Raw genomic sequence first — 26,388 nt, forward strand, 5'->3', positions numbered from 1 at the left:
TAAATAAAGAAAACAAACTGAGGGGGCGCCTGGGTGGCTTAGTCGGTTAAGCGTCCGACTTTCGCTTGGGTCATGATCTCACGGTTCNCTTTTAACATTTCCTGCAATGTGGGTCTGCTAATAATAAATTCTTTCAGCTTTTTAAGTCTGACAATGCCTTCATTTTGCCTTTTTTTTTTTCAGTATAGCTTTACTGAGATATAATTCATACAAGACAATTCATCCTCTCAAAGTACACAATCCAATGGTTTTTGGTAATTACATTATTTATCTTTAAAATTGTAGTGGGGCGCCTGGGTGGCTTAGTCAGTTAAGCGTCCGACTTTCGCTTAGGTCATGATCTCACGGTTTGTGGGTTCGAGCCCCGTGTCGGGCTCTGTGCTGACTGCCAGCTCAGAGCCTGGAGCCTGTTTCAGAGTCTGTCACTCCCTCTCTCTCTGACCCTCCCCTGCTCACGCTCTCTCTCTCTCCTAGAAATAAATAAAACATTAAAAAAAAATTTTTTTAAAAAGAAAACAAACTGAGGGTTGCTGGAGGAGTTGTGGGTGGGAGGATGGGCTAAATGGATGAGGGGCATTAAGGAAAACACTTGCTGGGGATGAGCACTGGGTGTTACACATAGGGGATGAATTACTGCAATCTACTCCTAAAATCATTATTGCACTATATACTAACTAACTTTGATATAAATTAAAAACTAAACCAAAAATAAAATTAAAAAAAAAAGCACCAAGTTGCAGAACAGCATACATAGCAGAATGCCATTTGTATGAAAAGAAAGTAGATAGGCAGATCCTAAGTACATAGGAGCAAGAACTCACAGCTTTTATTTCATGTGATTATTTGAATTTTTAAATAGCATAAAAATACTTTTAAATAGCATTTAAAAATGAGCAGTTGGTTATTCCAATGTAGGAATAATCCCTTTGCTGATCATCCTCTTTGAATACTTTCAATGACAAGAATCACATTACTTTCTAAGGAAATGCATCCCCCCATTCACTGTAAAAAAGAGAAACTTTTTTTTTGAGAGGGAGAGAGGGAGAAATTTGGGGAGGGGCAGAGAGAGAGAGAATCTCAAACAGGCTCCATGCTCAATGTGGAGCCTAAAGCAGGGCTCAATCTCAGAACCCTGAGATCATGACCTGTGGTGAAATCAAGAGTCAGATGCTCCACCTACTGAGCCACCCAGGCAATCTAGAATAATCCTTTTAGATGAATCAAGTTCAATAAAATGTTAAAATTTTTAAAAATTTTCAGTAAAATAGGTCTAGATGAAGCAAATGTAGTAAGTAAATATGGATGGCTGATATACAGGAGAGCACTGTCCAACTTTCTTACTTCTCTGCAAATCTGAAATTTTTCACAACAGATAAGGTAGAACTAAAATGCAAAAAGTAACGAAATGGAAAATAACTGGAGCAAGATTGAACTGTCCTAAGGTCCTTCTCTGTTCCATAAAGAATGCAGAGATACAAAAATTAGCTTTAGACTTCACAGAAAGCAAATGAGATATTAACAAGAATTAAAATAGAGTAACTACTCAGCCAGCTAAAAGAAAAAAAGAAGATAGTCAACAATAACAGCAGGAAAGGGAAAGGAGAGCAAAGGAAAAATTAGGCGATAGGGGAAGCAGAATAAGGAGGTGGGAGTAAGCAGGCATTATGACAGTTATTATTCAAATATTTTAGTGTCTACCACAAAAGTCCTCAAAGTATGGTCCGTGAACTCTTTTAGGGTTGTATGGGGTCCAAACCACCATCAAAATAGCATAAAACATTATTTGCCTTTTTCATAATGTTGATATTTAACAATGTTACAAAAGCAATGGACAGTAAAATTTTTGGCAACAGATCTCAAATCAAGGCAGTGGTACTATTAGTAGTAGTACTTTGTTCTTTACCACCATATACTCAATTTTTTGAAAAGTCATTTTCACTTAAGAATGTCCTTCAAGGCACCTGGGTAGCTCAATCAGCTGGCCATCCAACTTTGGCTCAGGTCATGATCTGGTGGTTTGTGAGTTCAAGCCCTGTATCAGGCTCTGTGCTGACAGCTCAAAGCCCGGAGCTGCTTTGGATTCTGTCTCTCTCTCTCTCTCAAAAATAAACATTAAAAAAGTTTTTTTAAATTAAAAAACAAAAACAAAAATAGAACGTCGTTCAAGAGGGGACCCTGTGTGGCTCAGTCAGTTAAGCGTTCTGACTTCAGCTCAGGTCATGATCTTGCAGTTCATGGGCTTCAGCCCCACATCAGTCTCTGTTCTGACAGCTCAGAACTTGAAGCCTGCTTCGGATTTTGTGTCTCCCTCCATCTCTGACCCTCCTGGGCTCATACTCTGTTTCTCTCGAAAATAAAAAATAAAAACAGTAAAAAAAATTGTTTTAAAGAATGTCCTTCAAGACACTAAGAATGATTTTTTAGTAAGTTTCAATCTCTGCATACACCGCTATTTTTTTTTTAATATTTATTTTTGACAGAGAGACAGAGTGTGAGTGGGGGAGGGGCAGAGAGAGAGAGGAAGACACAGAAACTGAAGCAGGCTCCAGGCTCTGAGCTGTCAGCACAGAGCCTGACATGAAGCTCAAACTCATGAACTATGAGATCATGACTTGAGCTGAAGTCAGACACTCAGCCGAGACACCCAGGCGCCCCTGCATACACAGCTTTTCATATTCTATCTAAAAAGACTTGGGGTGCCTGGCTGGCTCAGTTCGTAGAGCATGCAACTCTTGATCTCAGGGTCATGAATTCTAATCTCATAATGGGTATGGAGTTTATTTAAAGAATAAAAACTCAAAAAAGAAGTACATAAAAAGATTTCTGCTACATATTATAAATGTTTATTTTTAGTTTTCCTTTTGAGAGAGAGATCATAAGCTGGGAAGGGACAGAGGATCCGAAGCAACTCCATAATGACAGCAAGAGAGCCCTATGCAGGGTCCAAACTCATAAACCGTGACATCACAACCTTAGCCAAAGTTGGATGCTCAACCAACTAAGCCACCTAGGTGCCCCTCTGCTACATATTATAAAACAATGGCTGATTTATGGAAAAGCCTTTATATAAATGAGTTGTAAGCTTAAACAGCCTTTTTAATGGAACACTGTTTTCTTTCTTTTTTACTAATATTTTTTCCTCCCCAACTTTTTAAAAATTTTTTAATGTTTACTTATCTTTGAGAGAGAGAGTGTGTGAGAGCGCAAGCAGGAGAGGGGCAGAGAGAGGGAGACACAGAATCTGAAGCAGGCTCCAAGCTCTGAGCTGTCAGCACATAGTCTGACATAGGGCTTTAACTCACAAACCGTGAGATCACGACCTAAGCTCAAGTCGGATGTGTAACTGACTGAGCGACCCAGGAGCCGCAATGTAACACTATTTTCACGGAGCAGTGCCTAGATGGCCAGGTGATTAAGTATCTGATTCTTGATTTTGGCTCAGGTTGTAATCTCCCGGTTGGTTAGTTTGAGCCCTGCACTAGGATGTGCGCTGACAATGCGGAACCTGCTTGGGATTCTCTCTCCCTCTGCCCCCTCCCCACCCCGCCCCACACTCTGTCTCTCTCTTTCTTGCTCTCAAAATAACTAAAAAAAAGAGAAAAACAAAAAACACAACAATAATTGATAAGCCTCAGTTACCTAGATTTGATTATTTGGCAGACTTGGTTATTTGGGTCTCAAAATGAATAAAATGAGTGTCATTTTAAGGAAGAATAATGAAATGTGAGCTTTTATGCAAGCTTTTGAATTTGGAAAATTGTATCTGACAGTAAGCTTCACAGCTTCCCATACTGAAAAGATTTTTCTGGTGGGATCATTGGTGATACTAATGAATGCAATTTTTTTTAACGCCACAAAACAAAATGTGCCAACACACAGAGGATCTGCATAATGCCATGAATTGGTATTTTCCAAATGATAAATGATGTTACAAAATCATTCATAAGTAAAAGATCCATTCAGTTATGCAGTACAAGAATTTAATTAATATGGCTTCAGATTACACATTAAAACTAACCTTTAAGAAACTACCAATTGTGAAATTTTGGTGTAGTATCAAAGAATATCCACAATTACCTGAAAAAGTACTAAAATACTGTTGCCTTTTCCAAATGCATAGCTATGTGAGCCTGGATTTTCTTCATGTAGTTCAACTAAGACAATATACACAAAAGGTTGATTGTAGAAGCATTGGAGAATCCAGATTATCCTCTATTAAGTTCAACATTGAAAAGATTTGCAAAACTGTTAAAACAGTGCCACTCTTCTAATTTTTGTTTTGGAAAATATAGTTGATTTCTATAGAAGTATTTTATTTATGTTAATATGTACTGGGTTTGTTGTTTTTTAAATAAATTTAATAGAGCTTTAAAATTTTGCTAAAATAGGAGTGCCTGGGTGGCTCAGTCGGTAAGCATCCGACTTTTGTCTCAGGTCCCAATCTCAGGTTCATGGATTCGAGCCCCATTATCAGGCTCTGTGCTGACAGCTCAGAGCCTGGAGCCTGCTTCAGATTCTGTGTATCCCTGTCTCTTTGCCCCTCCCCTGCTTGCACTCTTTCAAAAATAAATAAAAACACTAAATTTTTTTTTTATTTTGCTAAAATAGACATACATATATGTAATCCACATAAATAAAAGCACTTTGGGTCCTCAATAATTTTTGAGACCACAGATGAGTGATGAGACCAAAAGTTTAAGAACTGATCAAGTTATACAAGGCATTATTAATGAGAGATAATATCTCCAATAACCTGAGGTGAATTGTATTCCAAGTATATAAGGGATGCAAAAGGGATACAGCCATAGATTCATTTACCCTTCCATAAGGGTAAGAAACTATTAATTTGGGACAAGAAAGTATTGATTTGGGACATACACTAATAGAAGTAACTCTCTAAAATTTTGGTAACATTAAGTCACAACCCCTTTCTTCTATATAGACAGTTTCCTTAAAGCTTGTCTCCTTTAAAGAAAGCAACTGAATTTCATAATAGAACTCAACCAATTTGGGGAACTGCCCTAAAAAAGAAGTTGTGTTTTTAAAGCAAAATCCAACAGAATGATCCCTTTAGATTTTTTCCTATTGATTAAATGTCCTAGTATTTCAGTGTTAACATTTGGAATTTATTGTATCACTTTATATTTATATAGCTTGTCAAATGCTTATTTTCTCAAGAACATTCTACCAGACTAAAGCTTAATTTCAATAAAAAAGTGAAAATTGACAACTGAAGCAATCTTACGCTTTTCACTTACTATAAGAAAAAATATAATTTTGAGGACAGTTCTCAGATCAGTGAAAGCACAAGAAAAAACAGCACTCCTATATGTAAAAAGTGGGAGTAACAGTGGTAGAATCTTCTTGAATTTACAAAAGTATTTATAGCCTCCTCTCCACCAACTTTGTATCACATCACCCACTTCATTTCTTTCCTTCCTAGCACTGCATCACTCCTAAAGTTTTTAAAAAGATCAAAAAATCTGTTTTTTAGAGTATTATCTTTCCCATTAATGTATAGGCTTTGTAATAGCAGGAGCTTTGCTTACTAGTGTATCTGAGCCTAAGACATCTCCTATCACAGAACAAGTGTTCAAAAAAGTCTAAATAATTAATAGTCAAAGAATTATTATTTTTATAAAAGTAAACACAAAAATATTTTGGAAAAAACCTATTTGTCCATCAAACCTGAATGATTAAGAACAGTATGGGGTACCTTCCGTTCAGTAAAATACCAAGAAGTTCTTAAAAATAATATGGCAGATCTACAAGTAACTAGAATGGAAAGACCTAAGGCACATTAAGTGAAAAATATAAGCTGTCAAATACATCAGTATTGTTATCTGTGTGTTGAGAGAAAAACACATACACATACAAAACAACAGAAAAACCATGGAAAGATAATACCTTATTGGTAAGTAGTCAATTCTAGGAAGAGAGAATAGAGAGATTAAGAGTGGTCATGGGTAACTTCTGCTCTACTTATACAATTTAAATTTCTTCAAATCACATATACTAATGCAAATTGCTTATATAACTATTCAATTTTTTTAAAAATCAACTTCTAAGAGAAAGTCAACATATCAACCAGGATCCAGTCCTGTCCTACACAGGAAATTCACTACAGATAATCAGTTACAAAAAAAGAGGAAAGCACGGCAAATCACACACTACCAACAGCCGAGAGTTTCTATGACTTCTAGGACTAAAAGGACAGTAAAACGAAAATAGTATCTATCACCAGATCAAAGAAACCTGGGATGGTGTTACAACCTTAGTGTGATCTGCTCAGTGGACCACAGAAGAAGAGACTATTAATGGGACACAGAACTACTAGACTTGGCTCAAAGAAGAGTAGGGAAATATGCCAGCTTCTTTCCTCATCTCATCAACCAATCTTTTGTTAGTGCCTACCTTAGCCAAATCCAGAAAGCAAGTGGGCCTAGTCAAATCATCACTTTAAACTTACACAATGTTATCTGTCAATTATAGCTCGATACAGCTGGGGGCAAAAACACAGAAAACACACATAAAAAGCAAAAGAGCCTAGGAAACACAATCCCCTGTGATATAGAACAAGTATGGAAAAGGCAGGGATAGATCTGACAGCAAACTGGCTGACTAGCAAGCCCAGCCAGTTGTCAATATGTGCCCTACTTCCTATATTTTATGGCAGCATATGATACTCACATATGGTGGCTCAAAGTCTATTTTAAGTATTATTGAAGAATTAAACAAGAGAATCTGATTTGAGGGAAGTGGAGGGGAATTAAAATTACAAAATACAACAGTGGGGGGAGGGAAGTAAAAGATTAAAAACACTTATTTCCTAGAGGGGCAAATTTACCAAAATAAGTCATATAGATTATACAAAATTTCATTATATCAAATCCCCCTATGCCTGGGAGGAATTTCTGGAAATATGAGACAAAGTTAAGTTTTCAGGAATTAAAGGTCAGCTTAGAGACCAGGAATTAAATTTAAACTTAGACTTACCAATATGCATTTTCAGTGTCTTCTTCTAAAACCATTTTTAAAAAATGTTTATTTTGAGAGTATATGTGAGTGTGGGAAGGGGAGAGAGAGAGAGAGAGAGAAAGAGAGAGAGAATTCCAAGCTGACTCCACACTGTCAGTGCAGAGCATGACGCGGGGCTTGATCCCACAACCATGAGATTAAGACCTGAGCTGAAATCAAGAGTCAGATGCTTAACTGACTGAGCCACCCAGGTGCCCCATCCTAAAACCATTTTAGACAAATATACCTAAAACCTACATGTTAAAAAAAGAATAAAACAAAAGTCTAGGTTAGCAACTAAAAAAGAATTGCTTTTTGATAAAAATGCCAATATATGAAAAGAAAAGCCTAATTTCATTTAAGCATCCTACTGGTCTTAGACCAGAAACTGGCAAACTTTTTCTGTGAAGGACCAGATGGCAAATATTTTAGGCTCCAGAGGCCATATAGTCTGTGTTGCAGCTATTCAATTCTGTGAAAGGAGCCATAGCTGACATGTAAATGAACAGATGTGGCTCTGTTCCAATAAATCTTTATGGACATTAAAATTTGACTTTCATGTAAGTTTCACATGCACAAATTATTCTTTGATTTTTTTTTTTCCAACTATTTAAAATGTACAAGTCACTTTCAGCTCACAGGCCATAGGATAAGATAACAGGCCATGAGCCAAATGTGACCAATGGATCACAGTTTACTGATCTCTGGTCTCAGACAAATATGTCATGGAGCTCTACATTTTAAGACTAGATTTGGGTCTCCCCTGCCCAAGTGGCTGCGGTATTTAACCATTTTAAACTGTTAAACAAGAACTAATCTACCCATATTTTTATTACAATCTATCAGCAAAAGAGAAAAGTTTTTAAGAAAGTTGTCAGACATTAAATTATAGTTTCTAATCCAAAGAATCTTATGTAAATACATTTAATCTACACAAAAACATAGCAGAGCACTTCAGAGTCTGTCACAGTATTCAAACAGAGCTAATTTAAGAAAAACCTTGGCCCTAACATACAGGTATTCAATTCCTTTGGCTCACATCTGTGACAAGAGAGTGGCCAACTATTAGCTCACAGGTTCTGGTAAGAGATGTCAATGCCATTATTTTTTTTTTTTTTTACAAGATGCAAAAGCATATCTTTCATTTTAGAATAAATTAATAAACTCCAGGCAATATAATACAAATGCCTCAGATAACCATATCTCATCAAAATCTCCAATATATAAATACAATTGCCAAAAGAATTCCAAGTTCATCCATTCTTCTACCAATCTTTAACAAATGTAGTCTGTTAGAAAGCTTGTATTTTTATAGTACAGCTCCAGTCCCTTGCAGAATCGTATTTTCTGATCTTATTTCAGCATTTCACCTATAATTTGCCCAAAAGGATGTTATAAGAAATTGCTGCACAAAACCCAATACCATATTTACTATAAACAGGATTATAGAAACTTTCATCTAGTATTATCACCTTTTTTATGAGAATCCACGGGAGAAATTTCTCCAGCCGAGTGCCATCTATGAACTCTTTTCAAGAGACTTCTGTGCCTTTTACCTTATAGATACTACATATACCATAATCCAGTATAAAATTCTCTTTTATTTAGCTGTAAAACCAAGCCTTCACAGTTCACCTTTCGTAACTGTAAGGACTATGGCATACATTTGTATGTACTTGCAAAATCAGTTCCAAATCATTAATTTTTTTTTTCTCCCCGAAGTTTCTTTTGAAAACAATCCTAACACAGTGTTTAGGTAAGCTAGCTCAAATTGAGACGTAAGTATAAAGTAGAATTAGAAGCTGCTGCACACACATATACAAGCATCAATCAACTGGGGATGGGGGAGGGAACTACCTCAAACAGCTGCAATTTGTTCTTTGTGTGGCTTCAACAAAATCCCAGGATGCTATTTTATCAGGTATCTCTTCTTCAGACAGACCACCTGATGAAGCTGAATATTTCCTCCTAAGATGTGAAATTATAAAATTCTTTAGAATTCATAGTTTCCTATAACCATGAATGAAGCATTAAAATCGAATTTTTAAAAATCAATTTTTTACATTAAAGCCACAAATGACTGTTTATACTTTAAACATCTCCTATTTAGAAACTACCAACATGCAATTTTTAAACTTGAAAATGAAAACACATACTTGTTCTGTGCTCTGTTCATATTGCATTCTTGCCAAACTCTATCCACCACATGATTTGCTAATTTTCTGGGTATTTTCCCACCATGGTGGCTAGTACTATCAGAGTTGAAGCCATCAGATACTGAAGAAAATTTGACCCACTTCTGGGCTGACTGAGGATCAACTGAAAACAAACCAAAAAGAATAGGCTATAGGAAAATAAAAGTAGATTTAAAGTAACATTATTGGAGTGTGTTGGGGTGTGGGTTTTTTTTTTTTTTTTTTGGCTTGTTAACTTGTGATACAACCTACTCCACTGTTATCTGATATGCCTACTTATATTTTGAGGCAAAAAAGCATGTTCCTTTATTTAAAACACAGAAAGTGAAAAATCCTAACAGAGGATGTAAACTTGATGGTAGTGTTGTATCAATGTTGACTTCCTGACTTAGAGTATTAAATGGTAGTTATATAGGAGAGTGTTCCTATGTTTGGGAAATACAGAGTACTTAGGCGTAATGGGGCATCATGTCTGTAGCTTATTCTCAAATGGTTCACAAAAAGACATTATCATTGGATAATGAATGTGTACATCTAGAAAGGGTGATGGAACAAATGCTTACAGTATGGGAACCTAAATGAGGGAGTTCTTTGTATTGTACATGCAAATGCTTCCGTAAGTCTCAAATTACTTCAAAACAATTTTTAAGTCTTGATGTATTCAAAATAACAGATTTATAACTAGTGCTAATTAAACAGATCAGTACAATACCTGTTTGGACTTCCTCAGGAGATGTAGGTGGTGTAAGAGTAACTGAAGACATAGCAGGATCTCTTGTGGAAGCAGGCACTTGGTGGACACCCAAGCAAGAAGCTGAACAATGAGAGGACCCCACAGAGCTAGGAGTGGGAATGTCTGACTGAGGGACTAGAACAAAGCATGCCGGGTAGACCATTCGGACACCAGCTGAAAGGAAAAAATGATGGGCAAGAATCACCACTGTGATTGTAGTGGGATTAGTTTCATTGAAAAGTACTATAATGGAAAAATACATATAATATGATCACAAAATGTTTAAATAAAATTAAAATATATTTAATATATTTTTAAAAATATATGCTCCTTTTAGCATAAAATTTTTCTGGAAGAAACCAGGAGAAGCTCTTAATACCTTCAATGCTTACCTTCAGAGAGAGAAGAAAGCAGCTTTCTCTTTTCATTTTTGGATTTTCTAACCATGAGTGTATATTACTTTTAAATCTTTATTTGCAAATTTGACAAATTATAATGTGTATTACTTTCAAAGAATTTTTAAGTTCAGGGGTGCCTGAGTCGCTCAGTCCGCTGAGCGTCCAACTTCGGCTCAGGTCATGATCTCACAGCTTGTGGTTTCAAGCCCCACGTCAGGCTCTGTGCTGACAGCTCAGAGCATGCTTTGGATCCCCTGTCTCCCTGTCTCTGCCCCACCTCCACTTGCACTCTGTCTCTCTCTCTCTTCCTCTCAAAGATAAAATAAACATTAAAAAAAATTAAAATTAAAAAAAATTTTTAAAGAATTTTTAAGTTTAAAAAAAGGTATTCTGGGCACTCAGTTATGGACCAGGGGCACACGGGTGGCTTGTTCAGTCAAGCTTCTGACTTCGGTTCAGGTCGTGATCTCATGGTTCATGAGATCAAGCCCCATGTCAGGCTCTGCACTGACAGCATGGAGGCTGCTTTAGATTCTCTATCTCCCTCTCTCTCTGCCTCCCCGACTTGTTCTCTCTCAAAAATAAATATTAAAAAAAAAACAAGAATTATGGGCCATATTCTGCTTTCTTCTTTATATACCTCTTTTTATGAAAACCTAATATGTTTATGCTTTGTTTCTGGTTTTGTAACAACTACTCTGGTAGAAATGTATTTACTGAAATTGAATAATGGTATTCTTTTTATTAAAAAACCTCAAATAAGGCAATCTTCATATATATAACATTCCCATATGATTCCATTAAATATTGTTGCAGATTCTAATACTAATTATCTGCTCAATTATACATTCCCCACAACCTCCCATCTACACCCCATTGTTAGGCCTGGCTGTGTGACCTGCATGTGATATAGACCAGATCCCAACATAGCTTTAAATGTGCTGGCAATATTAGTACAGCCTCTCTGTTTTCTGTCCTTTGCCGCAAGATTAGCATATCCCAAACATAGTTTACTTTGTTAGTCTGGGTCCCTGAATAAGAAGACACAGAGTAGAGCCCATATGAAAAAAACTGGGAAGAGCAGATAAAAGCCACAAGATCTTTACTTACGTTTTCTACGTTTTAAAAGTTATCAGAGTCAACAGTTTTAAGAAATGAGAAAATACTACATAACACAGGTTGTCATCTTTCCAGCTTCAAATGTTATTCACAATTATTTTCTTCCCACCTGTAGCAAGCTTACCTCTAGGTGGAATATGTTTCCTTGTCCCAATGACTTTGGCATGGCAAAGTGACTAGTTCTGTCTAATGGAGTGTGAAGAAATGAAATGTAACATACATATCATCCTAGCAGAAGCTTTAAATACACTTAAATGGTTACACTCAGTCCTTATTATTTCTTTGTTCTTGTATGAACAGCATGTCCCAGATACTAGGTATTCACTGAACCTAGGTTGCAGAATGAGAAGATACAAGGAGCCAAACCACAACCAAGCTCCAGCCTTTACGTAATGTGAGGAGAAAATAAAGGAGAAATAAATGTTTAATGTTGAAAGCCACTGAGGGATTAGAATTGTTCATTATTCAACAAAATCTAACTAATACATACAGTCACATATTTTCCCCTTAGAATTAATATTCAGAATCCATACCAACAAGAACTTCTACTGCAGCTAAAGAATCATCTTCCCAATCCATATCTTCCTGTTTTTCTTCAGACAACTCCTTTAAGCAAGATGAGATAGGATAGAATTGTTTCCATTCACCAATCAATTTTTTTGTAGCTGAATCAGACATCTTGAATGCTTGTCCTGTGAGTGTGCCATTTAGTCCAAATGGGCTTAAGATTACTAGAAACCGAAGAGACACGAAGTAAGTAACTGAAGACTGTTACATCAAATAAGATCACACCGAATAGCTTGACAAGTAATTATGCAATTCTAAAAAAGAAAAGGAAACCCAAAATGATCATTCTAGAGAAAAATTAATTCATTATACTTCATTATAGTGAAGATAAAGTACAATACTGAATTTATTATAAAATCTTAAAATTCTGTTCACTCAAAAATCTCACATGGAAAGAATTTCAATATGAGCTGGGGACATATGTATATCCTTCAACTTCTCTTGATTTCCAGTAAGAAAGAGCAATTTGAGAAAAAAACTGTGTGCATGTGTGCATGTATATACTTATTATATACTGCCACGTAAATTTTAAAAAAGCAAATACTGGGTTCAGAATTAAAACAAGAACACATTGCCAGTCCTTAAAAAATAAATCAGCAATCTTGTATAAATATTATTAAAGTCGCTGTGTACGAAGGTTAAAAATGGTTTATGTGACTGCACACACAAGAGGACTTTGAAAACATGAACATGCTTTTTAAAACATAAATGCTATTTAAAAGAATACTTTAAAATACCCTACCATTCATGTACAGAATTTTTTAAATAATATTTTTATTAAAAAACTTATTTCATTTACTTAAAACTCTAATAGGGAAGAAGAAAATAAACTACATTAGAATTATCAGTAGGCTAAAGATTCAGGGGAAATCTCATTAATACCAAAATTTAAGATTATTAATTGCAATAAGAATTTTCCTGAAACAAATGAAATATCTAAGCCAATAAAATAATCTACCTTGAAATGGGCTATTAGACTGCTGAGCAAGGGTGATATGCTCTTCGCTAAGAAGGTATACAGGTTGATGTTGGTTAATTTCCACACTGGTACAAACATTGCTGTCTCCATGCAAGAAAAAGGTGAAAGAGCAGGACAAGTGTTCACTAATAGAGAAGAAAAAGTTATATTTTAGTGATGATTAATAGCCAAAAAAATAAGTTAACTTGCTTTTCTTTATTAATAAGTTATACTACAAAAATGCACATTCTCTTTAACCTAGAAACTCTACTTCATCATCTGAAGGGGAAAAATAACAAAATCACAGATATGAGGCAAGATTTAGTTTTAAGAAATGTTCTTCACAGCACTGTTTATAGCAGAAAAAGCTGTAAATAAAGGAATCAGTAAACAAGTTAGGTACATCCACACATACCATTATAGTATAGCCACCAAAATAAGTATAGGTGGAGTAAAAGTGGAGTGAGTTAAATGGAAAGGGTAGGCTACCAAAATGGTATAGTCTCAATTTTTTAAAAAACAAAAGGTTCCCTTGGTGAAAAAAAAAAAAATCTAGGCGTGCAACAGAAGGATGACCTATTTTTTATCTTTGTATTTTTTTTCTCTTCCATATAAGAAATTAAATACAACTATATTTTCTCATTTTATTATTTCTGAAACTGGGCTGCATACCATTAGTCAAGCATTTTTTTTAATGTTTTATTTATTTATTTCTGAGAGAGAGAGCATAAACAGGGGAGGGTCAGAGAGAGGGAGACACAGAGTCTGAAACAGGCTCCAGGCTCTGAGCTGGCAGTCAGCACAGAGCCTGAAGCGGGGCTCGAACCCACGAGCCATGAGATCATGACCTGAGCCGAAGCCGGACACTTAACCAACTGAGCCACCCAGGCGGCCCCCTATTAGTCAAGCATTTAATGTACTGCCCTCCCCTGATTCCCAATAAGGTATTTTAAAGCAATGATGGGTCTTACAGTTGAAGGTATCCTAGAATCAAAGTTGTATGCAGAGCATCTTATGAAATTTAGATATGGCTGGGAAAATCAAAGCTCCCAAGAGGAAAGCAATGTATCCTTATGATAAAATTTAGGAAGGACAAATGGCCCAGAAGACTGTACATTAAGAATAATCTACTTTTCTTATCTCTTCTCCACACATTTATCTTAAGAATTTGTCTTAAAGAACCAGTTTTTTAAAAAATATAACCATTAATAAACTAAAAGCCTATCGGAGATAGTAATTCAAGCCCTCTTGAATTAATTCTGGAGAAGTCAAGGACACAACAATTTTTTTTTTAGTGTTTTATTTATTTCTAGGAGAGAGAGAGAGAGAGACAGCGTGAGCAGGGGAGGGTCAGAGAGAGAGGGAGTCACAGACTGAAACAGGCTCCAGGCTCTGAGCTGGCAGTCAGCACAGAGCCTGACGTGGGGCTCGAACCCACGAACCGCGAAATCATGACCTGAGCGAAAGTCGGACGCTTAACCGACTAAGCCACCCAGGCGCCCCATTTTTTTTTTTTAATGTTTTATTTATTTCTGAGAGAGAGACAGCATGAGTAGGGGAGAGTCAGAGAGGGAGACACAGAATCCGAAAGAGGCTCCAGGCTCTGAGCTAGCTGTCAGCACAGAGCCCGAAACGAGGCTCGAACCCACGAACCGTAAGATCATGACCTGAGCCGAAGTTGGACACTTAACCAACTGAGCCACCCAGGAGCCCCATGGACACAATAAATTAAGTTATAATAAAAGTAATTATATACCTAACGAAAGTCGGAAAATAAGTCAGAAAGGTGAAGAGTAACGGACAGCTGAGAGTTTCTTCATTTTATATATATACATCAGGGAGGCAAAAGATAATATAACTAATAAAGCAAATTATCTTTCCTGGTAAAGAATCAATAGACTCTATCTAAAGTTGGTTAATCAAGACCTAGAGGAATAAGCATCTCTGGAATTATAGCAGTAACCACCAGAAATAGTAAGCAAAAAAGCTAAACCACAAAAAATAGAAAACTAAACCTGATTACTTCTAGGGAATGGGACTAGAGCAATTAAACACAGATCTTTAAGTTTCCAAAATTCCTAATACCATTCTGTACTATTTTAATCATGTTACTTTTACCTTCTTAAAATTATGAATTTTACAGTAATGATTACTGTATCTTTCTCCACCTCAGTAGCTTCTGTTGTTTTTTATTTAAGAAAACATATTTGGAATAACTTTAAATTTACAGAAAAGTTGCAAAGGTATCACAGAGAGCTCCTGTATACCATTTACACAGTTTGCCCTAAAGTGAAACATTTTACATAATCATGCTAAGTTTGTCAAACAAGTAATTAACACTGGTACATTAATTCCAGTCTTTATTTGGATTTCACTAGATATTCCACTTACGGTATTTTTCTGTTTCAGGATCCAATCCAAGATACCAACTGCATTTAATCCCCCTACTCTGCCTTACTGAGACATTATTGATAAAGCCAAACAGTTTTTTAACAGGAAATAAAACTGCCTGAACTATTTTAATAAACATACTAAGCTTGTTTCTCATCTGATTGAAAAACTAATCCTACTGCAACATCTACTGGTTGAGTAATTACAAAGCCTACAGACATTTGCTTTGGAATAAGAGTAAAATCTAAAATAATCACCAAAAGAAGGACTTAACTAATAACTTTAAGAACTGTCCATCCAAAAGCAAACCATTACTAATGCCAATTTAGAGTAAACTCAATTTTAGGGGTACCTGGGTGGCTCAGTCAGTTGGACATCCAACTTCAGCCTAGGTCATGATCTCACCATTCCTGGGTTTGAGCCCTGCGTTGGGCTTTGCACTGACAGCCTAGAGCCTGTTTCAGATATTCTCTCTCTCTCTCTCCCTCTCTCTCTCTCCCTCTCTCTCTCTCTCTGCCCCTTCCCTGTTCATGCTCTCTCTCTCTCAAAAATAAATAAACATTAAAAAAAATTTTTAATGAAATAAAGTAAACTCAATTATATTATTGCTTTCCAGCAGTATTTTCCAAGAGTAGTAAGGTACCTATACTGTAAAACAGACAAAATACCTACCCAAACATAAACTTAACTCCAAATACTTAAAGCAAAATGTATACACACAACCACATTCAAAAGAACTCTGCATTAAACTTAGTTAACTATTCAGATCTAAATGCACTAAGCTACCAAGTAAAATCAAGTATTATTCCTTTATTCAACAAATATTTTATGGCTAAGCACATGACACTATTTAATTACAGTTATGGTAAGTGCTATAAAAAACAGGTACAGGATGCTATGAGAAGGTCTTAAGACCTAGATAATGAAAATAAACTTTAATTCCTAAGCAGAAAACAATCAACTTGGTACCCTGGATAACAACAGAAAAGTTATTCTTATGCTTCATGGTAAGTTACATCATGGCACCTATTTCTTCTCCAACCTCATCTCTTTACTAGTCTTCCTTTAATACTTTTCCTTCTCCCTCAACAGGCCTCTCTGCAGTTCCTTATACATACCAGGCCTTTGTACCTACTGTTACTCAATCTGAAACACTCTACATATCTACATTCACCTTTATTAGATTTTTTTATTCAGATATCTCATAAGTGCAATCTTCACTGATCATCCTAGTTTACACTGACCCATAATTCCTCTTCTAGGGTTGGTTTGTTTGGCTAAATAATCACAATATAATGTGTTACACAGTTTATTTCTTACAGTCATCCCAGAAGGTAAGCTCTATTGGGGGAAGAATCTGTCTCCTTTGTTCAATGCTGTATCCTCAGCTTTCAGAATAGGTCCTTAACACATAGTAGGAATGCACTAAATACTGTAGGATAAATTCTTTATCTGAACTACTTATTTCTTTTTTAAAAATAATTATTTTGAAGGCGTAAGAGAGCATGTGCATGTGAGGGAGGGGCAAAGAGAGAGGGAGAGAGAGAATCCTAAACAGGCTCCACACTGTCGGCTCAGAGCCCAAAACGGACCAACTTGAACCAAAATCAAGAGTCAGAAGCTTACCAGATTGAGACAGCCAGCCACCCTCTGAATTACTTATTTCTAATCAAACATTCCTTATCAAGTCTGTATCTATATAGTTGTCCAAGCCAGAAATGTAAATCACCCTAAACTTTTCTTTTTTCCTAAACTCCCTATAATTAACTAATCCATCAGCAATCCCTACTGATTTTAGGTCTGGTAAGTATCTATGATTTGTCAATTGTCTTTTTAAGGTCTGAATAACTATTAAAATCTCTCATTTATCTTCTTGCATTCTAATGCTGCCAGCAATCTTTCTAAAAATTAATTCTGATCATGTAACTGGTAGGCTCAAAATCAATGGTTCCCCAATGCCTTAAGGACTGAAACAACAACCTTAGCACAGACTTTATTCCCTTCAGAATCCGATCCTTGCCTAATTCTCCAGGCAGAGGTATTTAATCCACTAAGTACCCCTCCTTTGTTACCACAAATTCCTCCCCACTTAATCATTCTCCAACACTCCTTTAAACATCATCTCTGTGTTCCTGAATAGTCTATGCTTATCATAGTATTTATTATAACACTACTATTATTTATTCAACTAACTGAACTCCCTGCCAGGTTGCAAATTCCTCGATAAAAAAAAATTCTAACTTTAATATTGGTAGAAAATTGAGTTATTGGTCCCAATTCTTCACCTCCTTTCATTTCTTTAATCATGGTAAAAAAAAACCACAACATAAAATTTATCATCTTAACCATTTTTAAGTGTGCTGTTCAGTAATGTTAAATATATTCATATCATTTTGAAACAGATCTCCAGAACGTTTCATCATGTAAATCTGAAATTACACCCATTAAACAACAATTCCCTCTTTTTATATCATCCCAGGCCCTGGCAACCACCATTCTACTTTCTGCTTCTACAAATTTGACTGCTTTTTTTTCTAAGTAGGCTCCCCTTTGCAGTGTGAAGACCAGTGCAGGGCTTAAACTCATAATTCTGAGATCAAGACCTGAGCTGAGATCAAGAGTTGCATGCTTTGGGGCGCCTGGGTGGCTTAGTCGGTTAAGCGTCCGACTTTCGCTTAGGTCATGATCTCGCGGTTTGTGGGTTCGAGCCCCGCGTCGGGCTCTGTGCTGACTGCCAGCTCAGAGCCTGGAGCCTGTTTCAGAGTCTGTGTCTCCCTCTCTCTGACCCTCCCCTGCTCACGCTGTCTCTCTCTCTCCTAGAAATAAATAAAAATATTTTAAAAATATTAAAAAAAAAAAAGAGTTGCATGCTTAACCAAGTAAGCCACCCAGGCACCCAAAATCGGACTACTTTAGATCTACCTCATGTAAGTAGACTCATATGGTTTCTGTCTTTATGACTGGCTTTTTTCACTTAGCATAATATCCTGAAGGTCGATCCATGGTGTAGCATGTGACAGGATTTCTTTCCTTTTACATGCTGAATAAAAATCCACTGTGTACATAACACATTTGCTTAACCATTCATCCATCAATGGACATTTGGGTTGTTTCTACCTCTTGGCTATTGGGAATAGTGCTGCTATGAACACAGGTGTGCAAATCTCAAGATCCTGCTTTCCTATAGTCATCAAGACAGTATGGTACTAGCACAAAAACAGACATACAGATCATTGGAAAACAACAGAAAACCCAGAAAGGACCCACAACTATATGGTCAACTAATCTTCGACAAAGCAGAAAAGAATATCCAATGGAAAAAAGTCTCTTCAACAAAAGCTGTTGGGATAACTGGGCAACAACGTACAGAAGAATGAAAATGGATCCCTTTCTTATACCATTCACAAAAATAAATTCAAAATGGATGAAAGACCTAAATATGAAACAGGAAACCATCAAAATCCTAGAGAACACAGGCAACAATCTCTTTGACAATGGCCATAACTATTTCTTACTAGACACATCTACAGAGGCAAGTGACACAAAAGCAAAAATGAACTACTGGGAGTTCATCAAAATAAAAAAGCCTTTGCACAGCAAAGAAAATAATCAACAAAACTAAAAGGTAACATTACAGAATGGGAGGAGATATTTGCAAACAATATACTGGATAAAGGGTTACTATCCAAAATCTATAAAGAACTCATCAAACTTAATACTTAAAAAAACAAATAATCCTGTTAAGAAATAGTCAGAACAGGGCACTTGGGTGGCTCAGTTATTATGCATCTGGCTTTGGCTCAGGTCATGATCTCACAGTTCATAAGTTTAAGTCTCACATCAGATGAACTCGAGCCCCACTTCAGGTGAGCCTTGCTTCTCTCCCCGCCCCCCTCACCCCCCCCAAGACTCTCTCTCTCTGCCCCTCACTCACTTACGCTCTCTCTCTCAAAAAAAAAAAAAAAGGGCAGAGCACATCAACAGACATTTTCCCATAAAAGACATACAAATGGCTAACAGACACATGAAAAGATGCTCAACATCACTCATCATCAGGGAAATACAAATCAAAACTAGAATGAGTATCATTTCACACCCATCAGAGTGGCTAAAATCAACAACTCTGGAAACAACAGATGCTGGCAAGGATGCAGAGAAAGGCAAACCCTCTTACACTATTGGTGGGAACGTATACTGGGGCAGCCACCCTGGAAAACAATACGGAGGTTCCTCAAAAAGTTAAAAATAGAACTATCCTACAACCTAGCAATGGCACTACTAGGTATTTACCCAAAGGACACAAAATACTAATTCAGAAGACATGCCCCAATGTTTACAGCAGCATTAACAACAATAACCAAACTATGGAACAAACCCAAATATCTATCTACTGATGGATAAAAATATGGTTCATACATATATACGATGGTAAGTTACTCAGACGTTAAAAAAAATGAAATCTTGCCATTTGCAATGATGTGGAGTTAGAGTGTGTTATGCTAAATGAACTAAATCAGTCAGTGAAAGACAAATACCATATGATTTCACTCTTATGCAGAATTTAAGAAACAAAACAGATGAACACAGGGGGGGAAAAAAGGGAGACAAAACATAAAATACACTCTTAGCTACAGAGAACAAACTGAGGGTTGCTGGAGGGGAGGTCGGTCGGGGGGATGAGCTAAATGGCTGATGGGTATTAAGGAGGGCACTTGTAGTGATGAGCACTGGGTATTATATGTAAGTGAGAAATCACTATATTATACTCCTGAAATAAATATTACACTATATTAACTAACTAGAATTTAAATAAAATCTTAAAAAAGAAAACAAAAGACAAACAAAAAAGATCCTGCTTTCCAACATCTTAGAAGTAGGATCACTGGATCACAGAATAGTTCAATTTTTAATTTTTTGAGGAACTTCTGTAAGGTTTTCCATAGCAGTTGTGGCATTTTTCAATCCCACCAACAGTGCACCAAGGGTTTCTATCTCTCTATCCTCACTAACGTTTGTTACTTTTCTTTTCTTTTCTTTTTTTATAGTAGCCATCCTAGAAGATGTGAGGTGGTATCTCACTGTGGTTCTGACTTGCATTTCTGATTGTATGCTGATCATCTTTTTTTTTTTAATAGTTTGTCAGGTTGGTTTCCATATAACACCCAGTGCTCATCCCCAAGTGTCTTTTTTTTTTTTAATGTGCTTATTGGCCATCTGTATTCTTTGTGAAGAAATGTCTTTCCAAGTCTTTTGCCCATTTTTAAATTGTGTTACTTGACTTTTTGTTGTTGAGTTGTAGTTCTTTATACATGCTGGATATTAACGCCTTATCTACGATTTGCAAACATTTTCTCCCAATCCATAAATTGCCTTTTCACTGATTATGTCCTCTGATGCATAAAGGTACTTAAGTTTGATATAGTTCGAGTTATCTATATTTGCTTTTGTTGCCTATGCTTTTGATATCATAACCAAGAAATTATTAGCAAATCTAAAGTCAAAAAGCTTTCTCCCTACTTTCTTCTGCAAGTTTTACTGTTTTAGGTCTTATTTAGATTTTAATCCCTTTTTGAGTTCATTTTTTGAAATAGTGTAAGATAAAGGCCAACTTCATTCTTTTACATGTGGATACTAAGTTTTCCCAACAGCATTTATTGAAGAGACTGTCTTTTCCCCACTGAGTGGTACTGCCACCCTTGTCAAAATTTCTGGACTTTCTATTCCATTGTTTTACATGTCTGTGTGCTAGTACCACATTGCTCTTTTTTTGTTTTTAATTTTTTGTTTTAACATTTATTTATTTTTGAGAGACAGAGACAGGGCACGAGCCAATGAGGGGCAGAGAGAGAGAGGGAAATACAGAATCCAAAGCAGGCTCCAGGCTCCAAGCTGTCAGCACAGAGCCCGACACAGATCTCAAACTCACAAACTGAGATCATGACCTGAGCTGAAGTCAGATGTTTAACTCACTGAGCCATTCAGGCGCCCCAGTATCACACTGTTTTGATTACTATAGCTTTGCAATATGTTTTGCTCACCGTCTTTTTTAGTTGTCGTTTTTAAAAATTTAATTTTTAAGAAATCTTTAAACCCAACGTGGGGCTCAAACTCACAACCACAAGATCAAGAGTCACATGCCTCACCAACTAAGCCAGCCAGGCACCCCACTCTTTTATCCAGGCTCTTTGGTGTAACATTGTAGTTACTCTCATTAGAGGTGAAATATACTTCCCCAACCTTGACTCAGACTTGCTTTGTACTTGCTTTGGCCAAGCTTTGTACAAGCTTTGGCAGAGCTTAAAACATGCATATACAGTCTGGATTGCTCTCCAGTGCTTCTTTCATTGCCATGAGAATTATATAAAATACACCTCTACCAAACCTATAGTTCACAGTATGGACTAGATTGGCTAACCCTTAGCTGATGAGCAGACATATTAATGAAAACATAGAACTGATGTTACAGCTCCATGTTTTGGGGGTGGTTTGTTACACGGCAATGGCCAATACAGAAATTGGAACCAAAAGTGAGATGCTACCATGACAGAAATCTAAATATGTGACACTGGCTTTAGGACCACATTAGCAAGGAACATGACACTGAAAAGTGATGAAGGAAATTATAGGGGGCTGGGAAAATGGTGACCCATGTTATATAATGGAGAAATACATCATAGAACTGTTGCCTGAAATAATCTAGAAGACAGAAAATGTACCTAATGAATTTACAGAGTTGAGAGAACAGATCAAGTCAAAATGTAATTTGATTGTTACTAGCTATACTTCATAAGGTACTAAAAGACAGAGATAAACTAAAAAAAAAAAAAAACTTGATGGTCTGCAAACATAATTTACAGAGAATACAGACAACTCAGAAACTGTAGGCTAGAAAATAAAACTATTTCTCAACAAAGTGATGGTGTGGCCTATATATAACCCAGCTTCAAGGAAAAGACCAGATAAAGAGGATGATTCTAATACCCTTTGTTAAAAATACATAGATTCTTGATACCAGCTGAAACATTAAGATTTTCAAATATTACTCCTAGGCCTCCATACATTTTCCTCAAAGAACGTATCTAAAGTAAACAAGTATATATGCAATATTTTGTTACTATATGTGGAAATACATATATAACCATATTTGTACTTTTCTTTCTCTGAATGTCCTCTTTTTTGACACAGTTCTTCTATAATTGTTAAGGTTGAGTAACACAGCATATAATTTCTAAGTAGCATTTTTGTCTTAGCCAACCACTAATGTTTAATTTCTGAGAGAGATTGGCCCGTTTTATGTATTGACATAAAACAGGCAGATAATTCTCAAAGCATTTCTCTCTCTAAACAATAAAAAAAAGGATATGACAATTTAAAACAAGACAAATGCTAAAAAAAAAAAAAAGTCTTAAGAAAATTCATATTCGAGGGAACCTGGGTGGCTCAGTCAGTTAAGCGTCCGACTTCGGCTCAGGTCATGATCTCGCAGTTTGTGGGTTCAAGCGCCACATGGGGCTCTGTGTTGACGGCTAGCTCAGAGCCTGGAGCCTGTTTCAGATTCTGTGTCTCCCTCTGTCTCTGCCCCTCCCCCACTCATGTTCTGTCTCTCTCTGTCTCAAAAATAAACTATAAAAAAATTTTTTAATAAAAATAAAAAATAAAATTCATATTCAACTAGAGTGACTGTATATTTTTATACCATTACCAGTTTTTTTTTTTTTTTTTTGGGTTTTTTTTTTTAATTTTCTTAATGCTCATTTAGTTTTGATAGAAAGAGGAATGGGGGGAGGAGGGGCAGAGAGAGGGGGAGACACAGAATCTGAAGCAGGCTCCAGGCTCTGAGCTAGATGTCAGCACAGAGCCCGACACGGAGCTCGACTCCACGAACCATGAGATCATGACCTAAGCCGAAGCCAGACACCCAACCGACTGAGTCACCCAGGCGCTCCTTAAGGATCAATTATTTTATAAAAATGATTATGAATACTATGTGCTTATTCAGTAACTGAATAGCAAATTTTAAAACCTGAACTGCAAATACTTTCAAAAACATTTGCAAGTATAAGCAACAACCTAAAACAGTCTTATGTTCTTTATCTTTAAAAGACAAAGCAGCTAGAAAACTTGAATTTTATATCCTCCTATTTCCTGTTTTTAATCAGTGAAGTATAGGGCACTTGGGTGGCTCAGTCAGTTGAGTGTCTGAATTCGGCTTAGGTCTTGATCTCTCAGTTAGTGAGTTTGAGACCCACATCAGGCTCGCTGCTGTCAGTGCAGAGCCTGCTTCGGATCCTCATTCCCCTTCTCTTTCTGCCCCTGCTCTGCTTGTGCTCTCTCTCTCCCAAAATATATAAATATTAAAAAAATTTAGGAAAAAAATCAGGTAAGTATAGTTCTCAAAAATATAGTTTGACATTTCATTTCATATGTAAATATTAAATGAGAAAAAAAAGGAAACTCAAAATTCATTTCCGTCATGACATAAAAGGCAAATAATGTGACTCAAGTTTTTCCTAAAAAGATTACTACAATCTGGAAAACACTTTTTAAAAAGTACATTACTTATATTCTATTAAATATTATTTAGGAAAATACATGTAATCTGGTATATACAAACACCATGGTCCATAAAATGAAGGCCCAATATAGGCTTTCCATTATGTACAATGAGTACTTGACCATCTTAACCTTTAAATCAGAAAAACTTATTTGATGTAAAGAAATTTGTCTCCAAGGGTTTTGTAAAAACCCAACATTTCAATATACAAAACAAGTGACCAATCTCTCAGCTGCCACTATTTATCTGGACTGCCCTACTTATCAGCAGCTCTCCATTCCAGATGCTTATGATTAAAGAAAAATATCACTTCCTATGTTTCTAGTATAGTCTGATCTAATTCTAATATAAAATGATTTAAAATAAATCAAATATGTGAATACAGGAGAAAAAACTAACCATTCTTAACATGAGATAAAATTTCTAAAATTCTAAATTTATGTAATTGTATTCTAAAATTCTAAAGCTTCTAATTTCTAAAATTATAAAGTTTCTAAAATTAAAGCCAATATTCTAGTCAGAAAATATTATAGGACAAAAAATGTTACACAATACTACCATATTAAATGCAGAATGGCTCTTCTTTCAAGGAGAGGTTATTATTTATAACATCACCTAAAACATTTTTTGCACTTAGCAGTTAGAAAAAAGGGAGTTAAACATGTGTAACTACAATGAGAATCCATGGTGGGACACCTGGGTGGCTCAGTTGGTTGAGCATCCAACTCTTGATATCAGCTAGAGTCACAATCCCACCATCACAGGATCGAGCCTTGCCAGGCTCCGTGCTGAGCATGGAGCCTGCCTGAGATCCTTTCTCCCTCTGCGCCTCTCCCCCACTCGCTCATGCACTTTCTCTCTCTCTGAAATTAAAAAAAAAAAAAAAAAAAAAAAAAAAAAAAAAAAAAAAAAAAAAAAAAAAAAAAAAAAAAAAAAAAAAAAAAAAAAAAAGGCTCCAAAGTACTGCTAGCTACTATAGTTACTGCAGAGAACACCTTGTTTGTAGGAGCTAATTTAGTAATAACCAAAAGAAAAAGATGAGTGAAGCAAAATTTTACAAATGAAACCGGAATAATCTGTTGTAGGACAAATAATAAACATTCTTCATTTAAGTACTGAAATTAAACAAAAGTTTATCTGTATGACAGAAAATGAGGGGCGCCTGGGTGGCTTAGTCAGTTAAGCCTTCAGACCTTGGCTCAGGTCATGATCTCACAGTTCGTGGGTTTGAGCCCCGCATCAGGCTCTGTGCTGACAGCTCAGAGCCTGGAGCCTGCTTCAGATTCTGTGTCACTCTCTCTCTGCTCCTCCCCTGCTCGTGCTTGCTCTTGCTCTCCAAAATAAAAAACATTTAAAAATTAAAAAAAAGAAGAAAATGAAAATATGCTTATCAACAGCTGTTCTAAGAATAAGAACAGTTTAATACGTACACTGTTTTAAGAGGTGCTGTATCTCATTTATTTTTAGTACTTCTGTTAGGTAGGTACAGAAGATGATATTCCACTTTACTAGTTGGGAATTCAAAGCACAAGGAAGTTAACGGGCTTGTTTTTAAATCATAAAACTAGTTAAACGCAATGTTGACTTAAAACCCTAGTCATGCTAACAGAAAATTTTAAGTGGGCAAAGGACTTAAAACAGGACTTCTAATACTCCAAAGAAGACATACAAATGGCCACCAACCTCATGAAAAGAAGCTCAACATCACTCAACATTAAGGAAAAACAAATCAAATCTATGGGATACCATTTCAACTCTAGGATGCTATTATTAAATAAAACACTTTAGAAAAGAAGTATCGCCTTTGGGGATGAGCACTGAGTGTTATGTAGAAACTAATTTGACAATAAACTATTTGTAAAAAAAAAAAAAAAAAAAAAAAAAAAAGAATCGGTGAGGATGTAGAAAAATTGGAATCCTCCTAGTGAGAATGTAAAATGGTACAGCTGCTATGAAAATGTATGTGAATTCCTTCAAAAAAAAATTTTTAGGGGCACCTGGGTGGCTCAGTCAGTTAAGCGTCCGACTTCGGCTTAGGTCATGACCTCACAGTTCGTGGGTTCGAGCCCCGCGTCGGGCTCTGTGCTGATAGCTAGTTCAGAGCCTGAAGCCTGCTTCGGATTCTGTATCTCCCTCTCTCTCTGACCCTCCCTTGTTCACATTGTGTGTGTCTCTCTCTCTCTCAGAAATAAATTTAAACAATTGTTAACTTTAAAAAAAAATTAAAAATCACAGAATTACTATATGATCCAACAATTCTACTTCTAGGTATATTCCCAGAGGAAGGAGAAGCAGGGACTTGAACAGATATTTGCACACCAATATACATAGCATTATTCACAACAGACAAAAAGTGGGGAAAAAAACCAATCATCCACTATCAGATGAATGGATAAACGATATGTGGAATAAAAAATACAATGGAGTATTATTCATCCTTAAAAAGAAATGAAATT

General features: G+C 36.2%; 1 protein-coding gene across 1 annotated transcript in view; it reads right to left on the bottom strand.

Annotated features, from left to right (window-relative positions):
* Positions 1–26,388, bottom strand: part of MED13 (mediator complex subunit 13) — a 113,104-nt gene that overhangs the window by 65,347 nt on the left and 21,369 nt on the right. Inside the window, exons 4-8 of the mRNA XM_039247318.1 lie at positions 12,988–13,133; positions 11,996–12,193; positions 9,925–10,119; positions 9,174–9,336; positions 8,875–8,985 (exon numbers count right to left, since the gene is read on the bottom strand). Coding sequence (XP_039103249.1) covers positions 8,875–8,985; positions 9,174–9,336; positions 9,925–10,119; positions 11,996–12,193; positions 12,988–13,133 — 813 coding nt within the window. The remainder of the gene's footprint in view (positions 1–8,874; positions 8,986–9,173; positions 9,337–9,924; positions 10,120–11,995; positions 12,194–12,987; positions 13,134–26,388) is intronic.

This window comes from Hyaena hyaena, unplaced genomic scaffold (genome assembly GCF_003009895.1).
Source record: "Hyaena hyaena isolate Hyena2069 unplaced genomic scaffold, ASM300989v1 scaffold_298, whole genome shotgun sequence".
NCBI lineage: Eukaryota > Metazoa > Chordata > Mammalia > Carnivora > Hyaenidae > Hyaena > Hyaena hyaena.